We start from the raw sequence: 11,797 nt of genomic DNA, 5'->3' as shown, positions 1-11,797 counted from the left end.
TTCTTGAATTTCTCTGTAAGTACTGTATATACCTACACCGAAATATTCAGAATGATAACTTGAAAATTCTAGGCGCTATCGTGCTAACAAACAAACAAATAAAGTACTTATACTTCGCAAAAAAATTTTTTGCCAAGTAACAATACTTGGTAGGTTATATTTGACCCCATTTTATAATATAAAGTACTTTAAGAGGGATTTTTGTTGATTTTTTTTTTTCGAATTCAGCGGTAATTTAACATTTTCAGCATAGTCAATAAAACTAGACATTTGTAAATCTGCATATTTTGTTGTTTGATTTTAGTTTTAATTGTTGGAAAGGTTGTCAGAAAGGTTTTAACGTATCACTCGCATGCCGTACTCAAAATCAAATTAATGCAATCTTAGTAGTCAAGAAAATTGGTTTTTATGCTTAATTGCATTGGTTAATAGCATGGATATTTGAACTCATTTGACCTTTTATAGAGTCATCTTATTTTTTATCGCTCTCTAAAGGTTGTGTTTTATCTTCATTAATAATCTTAATATAATAACCAATACATTTATTTAACAGATACAAGATAATTAGTGATATCCTTTTTTTATTTTTTTTAAAAACATGTGCGTAATAATTAGTAATTTTTTTCTTTTTGATAGACATTCAAATGTGTCCGTTGAAGTGGTGGAATCGGGCGAGGGTGTTATACATGGAGTTCAGATGTGGACTGTCCCAGTAAGCAGGCTTTACAGGTATATAATTGTTGTTGTATAATATTCTTAAGCTCTGTCTACACTATCAAACTAGTTTGACAAAAAAAGTATGATGTGCTCAAATTATGGTATTGATATGCCCAAATATGGTAGTGATATGACATCGTGTGGGCACATCACATTTTTTTTGTCTCAAAAAGTTTGATAGTGTAGACAGAGCTTAAGACAAATAAGGGAAATATATGATTTAACACTATGACTATTAAAGGGACACCATTATTCGGGGGAATTTCCCTAGTAATTAGGTACTTTGTTGGGTCCCATAAAGTGTCCTCTTGACCGCTGATAATCAATTTTTGTCTTTTTAGAATTGCAGCCAAAGGTGCTAGTGGAGGGCGTGGCATTGAAAGTTCCCAGGATTCCGTCGGAGCTGTTGTCATGGGAACATTCAACCTAACAAAAGGGGATGTACTTTACATTCTTGTTGGGCAAGTAGGGGAATCTGCCTGTGACGAGGTTAGCCAACAATTTTTTTTATAAATCAAAGTCTTATTAAATTGTTAGCGTAAGTCAGCATAAAGCTGTGTCCACACTGAATCTGGAATGTTACATAACTCATAGGCTTTCACTGGACCAAATTGAGGCTCAATGTGAACATAGCTTTAGCTTTCTTTATGTCCAAATGTTACATAGCTACCAGGCTTTTACCAGACCAAATTGAGGCTCAGTGTGAACATAGCTTTAGCTTTTTTTATGTCCAAATGTTACATAACTACCAGGCTTTCACCAGACCAAATTAAGGCTCAGTGTGAATCTAGCCTATAGCTTTTTTATGTCACAGATAAACTACCAGGCGTTAAAAAATTAATCATAATATGCATATGTGTAATTCAATGCAAGCCTTGAGTGCTAACCTTTGATTAAAAATCACAAAACATCACCGCCACAAATTCCATTAGATTTAATTAATAATTCTGTAATCAAGACAAATAATGAAATGTAATTTTGCGTGTATTGACCTTGGCCTGTCCCTTGGGCTATAAATGTTTTGTGTTGGAAAACAAAAGATACAGCCAATAGAACTGTTAATTAGTTTTAAATTCTAAGAATTGAATTAAAAATATATTGTACTTTGTGATGTTTTGATTACATGACGGCACGCCAAAGGTGTCAAAATCTGTGCATTCTTACAAACCAATTAAGGTTGTTTTAAAAGATAATTACCTGTGTTTTTATCCACCCAATACTAAAGCTATCACAGCAGCAAGTTGTTTATAAGCATGAGCAGCTGAAAGCTCTAATGCTTTTGCACTGACTATCAAGGGAAAATCTATGTCATTAAGAAAAGATCAAAGGTCATGGATGTCCTCACCTACACTATGGATACCTCATTGTTCTATGTTAAAAGGTGAAAATGAAAATTTATTTGCTTTAAAGGATCATAAACTTCTAGGTCCTCATTGTGAAGGACTTGATGACAAAACTCGGGAAGAATATGGTCCAGGGGGAAAACATGCTGGAGGAGGGGGAGGAGGAGGTGGAGCATCATACGTTGCCATGGTAATTATTCTTATCTTTGTTTAGAAAAAAAATCCATATATTTTGCTTACGGATTGCTAAATACTCTAAGAGACTAATGATCTACCACATAAACTGTGGTCAAGGAGAGTCTATAATCTGTACAGATAAGTTTATGGATATTTGTGGGCCCCTGCTCTAACGCTTGGCCAGTTGACTGGTTTGGTCACTTGACTGGTTAGGTCACTTGACTGGCTTGGCAACTTGACTGCCTTGGTTACTTAACTAGCTCTTTTCTTTTGTAGTTTAATGAGACATCTGGTGAGTGGTATCCACTGTTGGTGGCAGGAGGTGGAGGTGGTTTAGCTTTGTCGGAGCAGGTGTCTCAGAATGGAAAAAATGGTCAAATTGAAGATCAGGGGCCTGGATCCAATGGCTTGATGAACCTTAATGAAACTGATACTCCTGGTAAAGACTCTTGGTTAACTTTTATGATTTATAATTATATTTGTATTATGTTCATGCTCTTTGGAAGCAGGTTTGGGAACAAGCAACTGGTCTTGAGCTCATGCCTTCTCGCAATTCAATCTTAAAATTATCAGTTACTTGTTCAGTACTATTATATTTAGTGCATCATTTTTCGATATTGTGGACGTACTGATACAGTATTGATGTAAATGACACAGTCTAATCATTGTGTGAAAACCAGGTTGATTTCAAACAGGCTGATTACAGGCCTAAATATATATATGTATAAAGTATGAAACTATTTTAAAAAGATATTTATTAAAGTGTAATGCTTTTAAACAGGATCTGGTGGCGGTTGGAAGGATAACATAAGTTATCTTACATCAGGGATGTCATTCCTCCAGGGTGCCGTTGGAGGCACGGTGTGCCATGCTGGTATTGCAGACAATCAATGGCCTACAAGTGGTGGATTTGGTGGGGGTGGGGGACCATGTGTTTCTGGAGGAGGTGGAGGCGGCTATACAGGTATGGGATTAATTTCTGGGTTTCCCACCAGAGTACTTAGGCTGTGCGTCTTGTAAGAAAGAAGGTTGAACATTTGTGATGCAGTACAACCTCTATTAAGTGAACCAAACAAAGCATCCTATAAATAATTATGTTCCCTGAATAAGGGTTACATTTGTAGTGTTAAAACATATTTCCACCTCATTTGGTTCACAGAAAAGTGGCCCTTTAATAGAGGCATCCCAAATGATGGCTTCTACTGTACTTTAGTACTGCGTATTTGGCTTTTGTGTGCATGATACCCTGTCTGGACACCCCTCTATTAGGTGGACACTTTCCTGTGAAACAAATGAGGGGCAATATTATATGTTTTTAGAACGGCCAGCCACTATTGGGGACACCTATTACAGGGATACCTTTTTTTAAGGTGCCCCTTTAAAGGTTCTACTATATCTACTTCAGAATTGTTGAAATATAAAACCTCTGATCCAAACAATTGTCTTGTTTTTTTTAAGGTGGTGATGCATCTTTGACAAAAGACATCAAAGCTTATGGTTTTGGTGGAACGTCTTACACCAGCTCACAAGCAGTTCTTGTGTCTAAAGAGATAGGTATTAAAGTCATCTTTAGTTCTACATTAATTCTGGCATAAAATCAGGAGCAAATTGAAATTAGTTGAATGTTGTTTATGATCAATTTTAATTATTTTATTTCTTCAGCATCTCATGTCAGTGATGGATATGTCCAAGTTTTTTCAACTGTGTCATGTGACTCTCTAGAACATTTGTCACCTGACTTCTCTGAATGCTTTGGTAAGCTTTACACTAAATAATAATCACAATCGTTGATTTATTATTTAATGTCCCATCTGTCTTGTAAGAATATGCTTTATTATCAAAAGCTAATTAATCGTGCTACCTGGTGAGTTTATCTATGAAGGTAATCCAAATTTTAATCAAAAAGTCAACATTTTCAAATCAATAATCCTCCCATCTTTCTAATTTTAAAGATATAGTAATAATATTTTATTAACATCTTTTTATTTTTCAGCTTCTCCGACCAATTTACCGATTGGTGATTCAAATATTTCTGCAACTGTTGTTGTGGTATCTATCGCTGCTATTCTGATGTTGTTTGTGTTACTTCTAATATTATGTTGTGAGTATTTATTACCTTACAGCGAAATATCTGTCAATACAACAAAATATGTTAATTTTCCTGATTTCTTCAAGAATAGCCAATTAGCCCATTATAAAATAAATCTGTTTTGGAAACAAAATATGTATACAGACATAAAAACATTAGTAATTCTTATGATAATCTATTTTTAGTTTATCGTCGTCAGTCTAAAAAACTAAAAACCATTGAAGAACAGATTCCAGCTGTACAACTGGCACAGCTTCGTGAAAACATCTCCGTAGATGTCAATCCATGTTACTTGTTTGGTGATGGGACAGTGAAATCGAGTGACCTAAAAGAGCTCTCTCGCAGTGCAATCAAATTAGTAAGGTAAGGCTGAGGTTTGTTACCAATTGGAGACCTCTAAATCAGTTTTAACTTAAAACATAGCAAGACAAATACTTGGTATTATAAATTGTTAGGAACCATTTATAAAGTTGTTTGTGTGTGAAGAATAGAAAATCCATTAAATATAAACTTTACAGTCTCCAAATATTTCATTCTCAAGTTGTGAAATTTGATCAGATTTACAAAGCAAAAATAAAAGACAGATTGCAAAAGACCCACATTTAATATAGATAATACACTAAATTTGTATTTGTTATCAGAGCATTAGGGGAAGGTGCTTTTGGAGAGGTGTTTGAAGGTATCTACAAGATAAACAGCTTTGAAACAAGACCCATTGCAGTTAAGGTGAGCATTTTAAAATGTTTTATTAAAATAAAATGGAGCATTTAGTTTATAAATACACTGTATCTTGTATGCAGTGAATTTTTCAAACTGAATTACATACAAAATGTAGATCTCCATTTGGGGATTTACAGTGCTATCCCTGGAACCATGCAAATGAGTAGGTTGTTGTTTTTGTCTGTGCTTGGTATCAAAATAAATTTCTTGAACAGTGTAAATTACTATTAACATTATACCTTTTATTCAGACACTACCAGAGATTTGTACAGAACAAAATGAACTTGATTTTCTACTCGAAGCTATGATTATGAAGAACTTTGAGCATAAAAACATTGTTAAGTTTATTGGTGTCTGTTTTACGCAACATCCACGCTTCATTGTTTTGGAACTAATGGCAGGCGGAGAGCTTAAGCAGTTCCTGCGAGATAATCGGCCAGTAAAGGTAGAGTTGTGTTACCGTAGTAGAATTTTCATATTGTAATTTGTTAGTAGCTTACTGTTAGTGTAAGTAACTCTTGAGAGAGAATGGTATGGTGTAATGGTAGGGGGTATCAGACTAGCATATTAGTGGCATTGGTTCGAGACCTGTCTGTGCCATATCTTTTTTTGTTCTTCTGATGAGATGTAAAGCTGTTGGTTTTGTGCACATACATTATACATTACCATGATTAAGACATTAATAGTAAAGTATTCAAAAAGGGGATTGTCTCCCTGTCTGCTGACCATGGTCCTGTCCCGGACCCTCTGGAAGAACAGTCTAAAGCTCTGTCTAGGCTATCAAAATATGGTAGTGATATGCTTAAATATGGTATTGTTATGATGTCATCATGTCCATATATGGGCACATCACATCACATCAATTGTCACATAAGGTTTGATAGTGTAGACAGAGCTTTACCCTGAAAAGGTCACCCAGCATAAAGAGGAAATATATATCATTAAAGCAAACATATATGTCTGGCTTTTGACAATATTTTATTCTTGTGCTTAACTCTTAATTATTCCACTGTTTTTTAACAGTCTACGTTTGATGTGTTGCAGGATAAACCAAGTAATATCCACATGCGTGATCTTCTTCACGTAGCAAAGGATGTAGCAGAGGGCGTCTGTTACCTGGAGTCTAAGAAATTTATCCACCGTGACATCGCAGCACGGAACATCTTACTTACGAGTCGCAGTGCAGATCGAGTCGCTAAGATTGGAGACTTTGGAATGGCTAGAGATATATATGGGTATGTAAATGTAGTAGAGCCCCTCCTTTGAGGAAGCTATATTGAGAAGACCATCTCTATTAAAGGGACATTCTGTGAAACAAACTAGGGACATATATGGTTTAACACTATGGACAACTCCTGTTCATAGGACATCAATCAATCAATCAATCGTTCGATTTATATAGCGCCATTCCAACATTCATTGCTCATGGCGCTGTAGAAAAAATCAGAAAAGGTGAGTTTATTCCCCCTATTAAGGGGACACCCCTTTTAAGGGGACAGCTTGTGAAACAAACTATGGACAATATATAATTTAACACTATGGGCAACTCCTGTTCAGGGGCCATCCCTATTTATTAAGGGGACACTTTGTTGCATCCTGAAGGTGTCCCCTTAATAGAGGTTCTACTGATGAAGGAAATAATACAATATTATCTAGAGTGTTGCTTTATGACTTAAATCAATCATTACTACTACTACTACTTTTATTATTATACTACACAATTATTGAGTACATGAAATCTTTGTTATTCCTATATGTAGTGCCGACTATTATCGCAAGTCAGGAAGAGCCTTGCTTCCGGTAAAATGGATGCCACCGGAAGCATTCCTGGACGGAATATTTACGGCAAAAACAGATATCTGGTGAGTTGCCATTTGTATATAAGTGTATTGCAGATGTCTTCTTTATGACTCTGTCTTAAGATCAATAACACTATAGAATCATTTTATTTTATAGTACATTTTTTATTGTTTCTTTTAGGTCATTTGGAGTACTTTTGTGGGAGATCATGTCGTTGGGATACATGCCTTATCCAGGAATGAGTAACCAGGAAGTGATCCACTTTGTCTCAACTGGCAATCGCATGAACCCTCCAAATAAATGCCCACCTCAAATGTAAGTTTGTTAATGTGAAATGGCTTGTGTGGCATAGGGAGTGTAATGTCAATCGTATGAGCCCTCCAAATAAATGCCCACCTTAAATGTGAGTTTGCAAATGTGATATGGCTTGTGTGGCATAGGGAGTGTATTGGTCCAATTGGTTTGGAATCAGATTTGCATGAGAGAAGGTGTGGGTTCGAATCCTGTCTATCATGTCATTTTGTGTATGTCTCTTTACTAAGATACTTTACTCTGATTATATTGTCCTTTGAATGGGAAGTTTAGCTGTTGGTCCTACAGGGCCATAGCCAACATGAGGCGCTCTCCTTGTCTGAAATTTTCAATTTTCACAACCCACCCCAATTCCCCAGCAGAGATCGTTATATTTTATATTAATAATTATATTTAAAACATCTTTACCTCATCTGTTTTTTAACCTCTCGTTACGGCCTTGTCCTATGTGCATAAAAACAAGTTTGGTACACTATTCAAATTGTTGTCTCCTAATCTGATCATGGTGGCACTTCCGTAAAAGTCTGTAGAGGGCATAACCTGATTTTTTTCATATACATTGATATTACTATGACATCATCATTGTATTATTTGTGTTTAGATATAGCCTTATTGATCAGTGCTGGTCTAAGAACCCAGAAGAGAGGCCATCAGCCTGTTTATTACTAGAAAGAATTGGTTATTGTTTACAAGTAAGTATTGCAACTCATCATAAATAATCTTAACAGCAAATAAATAAATAAATTAGCATAAAAATGAACCAGGGAAGATAGTAAAATTACTCACACAATAAATACTTGGAACTAAATTTTTGAAATGATTTATCCGAATTCTGAAATTCTGCATGAAAAGCATGCTGTAGTCAACTATTGTCACCTTAAGCTCTGTCTACACCATCAAACTTTATGTGACAACAAATGTGATGTGCCTATATATAGACACAATGTCATCCCATATTTGACCATATCACTACCATATTTGAGCACATCACACTGTTTTTGTCAAACTAGTTTGAGAGTGTAGACAGAGCTTTAGGAAAGTGTCAAAATATTTTATCAATTTACATAATATAGAAATGATATAAAATATATATGAAAATGTCTTTTTTAATCATTAATCCCACAATAAGTACAGACAACAAATACATTTTAAATTTTGACAATTTTTTTAAAAAGATGTATGTTTTTTCTTTTTCCTTTTAGGATCCAGATGTTTTAAGTTCACCACTGCCGATGGCAATTCCACAATTAAATAGACAAACTACAGTAAACAGACCAGCAGATCTTGAAAACTCTGTATCCTTGACGGTTGAAAGGTTAGACTGCCCCAGTACAGACCAAACGGATACAACGGCAAAGGGAGAGAATGATACGACTAACGACGACGAAAGCAGAGACGAGGTTTTTACGCGGCAAGACAGTTTACGACAGTACCAGTTTCAATTCCCGCAAGAAATGACGTGCCAGTACAAGCCACCGGATAAAATGGACGCAAAACAAAGACAATCAGCATTTTGTAATCGGATTTATCAATACAGTGCAAGTTTAGGAGAGGATTCTAATAATCCAGTTTCGCAGAGCTACCCACGACCGTATCGACGCAGCGTCAGTACGCCTGAAGAAAACGTAACAAATCCATTTCCGGGGAGCTTGTATATTCCTACGCAGATTAGTTGTGATGAAGATTCCACAAGTACAAACCCTTTTCTGCCATTGTCCAATCGGAGTAGTAATCCATTCACGAAACCAGTAGAGCGTACAAGCTTAGATGAGACATGCGGCTTATTAGAATATGCAAATGAGAGCACGGCTTCCTCTAATATTTCCAGTGTACAAGGTTCCTCACGCAGTTTAGATAATTCAAATTTATACTCTGAAAACACAGATGGATCTGAGCATTCGGACAGTTCTGTGCGGTTACGAGAAAGACCACGCTCGCGTCCTGGCAGCAGACGAGGCAGTGCGCCGAGAACGAACGTCCGGTGCTCAAAAACTTTAAGCGATGTGGAAATAGGTGCAATGTGTGATCCTTTGAAAACGTCGCAGAATTTTGCGGGAAACATTGGCACAAATCCAAGGTTATCGCGGAATGTAGATGGTTGCGCGACATTTCCACGTAGCAATTCAAGAAGTTCAGAATCGGATGAAAACCAGTCACCAAGAAAAAGAAGTTTGAGGAGGCAGAGAAATCATGAAGTTGAAACAGGACCAACAGTTGAAAAAAAATCAGAACACGAAATTCAAAATAACCATCCAGTATCACCTGGACGTATTCTAAAACAGGACCAAAATACAGGTGTGTTTTTATTTGGGAGTGATGGCACGGCAGCAGTGGTATAGAGAAGAAAACGTGCACATAGATTTAGGTATAATAAAGTATGGCAAGCCCACAGCGTGATACCGATCACAATCATACTCATCAACAAAAAGCAGATATGTTGATTTATATGTAAAAGTATCTCTTCAGAGCTCACACTTCAGAAAACATTCTATAAACTGGAAATATACACAATGACTTTTTTTGATTAAAATGTATTCAATATTTGTAAAAATACTGACACACACTCATATATTGGTTTAGTATGCTAGATTTTTTACATAGTGATGTATATATCAGAACAATTTTATGAAATAGTATATACAATATGATTACATTCTTCACACACAGACCAGTACTGTAAATGTGATAACAATATTATAATAATAGACAAGTTAATATAGACAAATCTTCCTTTATGAATTTAAAATTTTCACATTTATATATTTAAATAATTTTTTTGAAAGTCTTTCTTGTATAGTATTAATATTAATTAGTACTGTAGTGACAATATTTAAATTTTTTTATTTATAATAGATATATTTTATGGGCCAACTGTAAATTTTATTATTGAATATTATATTATTAATTATGATATAAATCCACTGTGGGATGTAATCCCATACCACCGTGTGTGTTGTATTGTTTTCTCTGTTTTATGTGTGTTTATAAAATACATTAAAATCAATTTTATGACCAATTGTTTAAAATAATACATATATATATATATATAAATAAATGAATTTATAGTACATTGTTAGGCAATCAATTATTTTTCTATTTTTGTTCGGGAATATTTTGTTTAATAAACCTCTTTTTTTTTTAATTTTTATATTATGCTGCTTGAATTGGTTAGATAATTTTATATAAACATTTTTTACTGTAGGTGAAATTTTAAACTAACTTGCCCCCTCTAAAATTGCCAATTTTAAAATTCAGCTGATAGAATTAGATTTTATGATTGTAATTATTTTCTGAAGAAATAATGCTATTGTTGTTGCTGCTATTACGGATTGTAATTGGTTTTTTGAATTAATGTAGTTATTTTGTTTTTCAATTTTATGCCAAATCTTGTCAAAACTATGTACATACACGTTTCAGTTAGCTAATTAAAGCTTGGTTCCCACTAGAGACGCAACGCAACGACGTAACGCAACGTATCGACGCAATGTGCTGTATTGCGTAATCACAAGTGGGAACCGACGACGCAATAATGCTGCAAAAATCGCAAGTTTGATTTCACGCAGGCGGGGGCAAACACAATTATTGGAAGGGTATTTTCTTACGTTGCGTAGGTTGCGTTACGTTGCGTCGCTAGTGGGAACCACGCTTTAGTGATTTGACCAATCACAAGCGATGGATTATTCGAACAGTCGCTTGTCATTGATCAACTCGCTTCCTTTGCGCCTATGTCCTTGCGTTGCGTCCTAGTGGGAACCAAGCTTAAGATAAGTATTTAAATACCAATTTTATTGAAATAATACCCATTTTATGGAAACAAATATATATTATAAATAAATTATACAGTGTGTAGGCCTATTTAAATTGTATGTCAAAGTTGATTAACTTTGAACCGAAGTAGGAACCACACCTTCCAGGCACAACATCATTTCCCCTTCATATGGTGTTCCATAAATAGGGTTTGGCCGCAGTGACGGAAAGGTTCTCCTAAAACTTGATAGATAGCCCCTCTAGAGTTTTATAACCTATTTTCTAACGATATTGCTCAACAAATATGTTTTTAAAAGTACAGTACGTTTTTAATTGCTTTATATTCAATGAACTACTGTATTGTCTGTTGTATATTTTGTTTCATCGAAATATTTTTAAAATCATATTATAGTAATGGGTTTATGCAATATGGATAATGACATGTTTTAAGATTTTTATATCAATATTTTTTTGTGAAAATTATTTGTAATTTTATGTTTGTATATACTTTTATGAAGAGCGAGAATAAATGTTTTATTATAAATAAGTGAAAGTACTTTAAATGAATGAGATATCCTCAGTTGAGTCGCGCGAAGCTTGAAAAGGCGAATTCACGCGCGAAGCCTTCGAGTTGAAAATCGACTGATATGACGTCACATTCGATTCGATGTTCACACGTCTGAAATCGTTCGTCGCGTCATAATTACCGTTCGGCTTGACGCGTGTCACTTCTAATTTAAGGCGATTTCTTTAATTTCTTGTTTTCACCGTTTTATTTACATTATTAAATTATATCAGATAGTTATCCGTGTAATGGATAAATCTAACTATGTGTTTGTTTTAATGAAATACAACTAGGTACACTGGATTATTGCTGACGTTTGGCCATAAA

The 11,797-nt window shown here is 34.9% G+C and overlaps 1 protein-coding gene across 2 annotated transcripts in view; it reads left to right on the top strand.

Moving 5' to 3' along the window:
• The window catches only part of LOC144852190 (tyrosine-protein kinase receptor-like), a 56,229-nt gene that overhangs the window by 30,890 nt on the left and 13,542 nt on the right, over positions 1-11,797 (top strand). Inside the window, exons 12-27 of one of the 2 annotated variants that reach the window (XR_013614275.1) lie at positions 637-729; positions 1,059-1,206; positions 2,128-2,250; positions 2,514-2,676; positions 3,019-3,201; positions 3,696-3,791; positions 3,900-3,992; positions 4,231-4,338; positions 4,512-4,689; positions 4,968-5,052; positions 5,297-5,491; positions 6,091-6,281; positions 6,807-6,908; positions 7,027-7,161; positions 7,760-7,850; positions 8,361-10,621. Coding sequence is in view for 1 of the 2 variants with exons in the window: in XM_078709940.1 (XP_078566066.1) it covers positions 637-729; positions 1,059-1,206; positions 2,128-2,250; positions 2,514-2,676; positions 3,019-3,201; positions 3,696-3,791; positions 3,900-3,992; positions 4,231-4,338; positions 4,512-4,689; positions 4,968-5,052; positions 5,297-5,491; positions 6,091-6,281; positions 6,807-6,908; positions 7,027-7,161; positions 7,760-7,850; positions 8,361-9,497 (3,121 nt within the window). In the remaining variant the exon portion in view is untranslated. Of the gene's footprint in view, positions 1-636; positions 730-1,058; positions 1,207-2,127; positions 2,251-2,513; positions 2,677-3,018; positions 3,202-3,695; positions 3,792-3,899; positions 3,993-4,230; positions 4,339-4,511; positions 4,690-4,967; positions 5,053-5,296; positions 5,492-6,090; positions 6,282-6,806; positions 6,909-7,026; positions 7,162-7,759; positions 7,851-8,360; positions 11,424-11,797 lie in introns of those variants that run through there. The other variant, XM_078709940.1, reaches the window with a different exon arrangement.

This window comes from Antedon bifida, chromosome 9, assembly GCF_963402885.1.
Source record: "Antedon bifida chromosome 9, ecAntBifi1.1, whole genome shotgun sequence".
Taxonomy (NCBI): Eukaryota; Metazoa; Echinodermata; class Crinoidea; order Comatulida; family Antedonidae; genus Antedon; species Antedon bifida.
The sequence above is the reverse complement of the archived record's forward strand: the minus strand, read 5'-3'. Positions and strand labels throughout refer to the sequence as shown.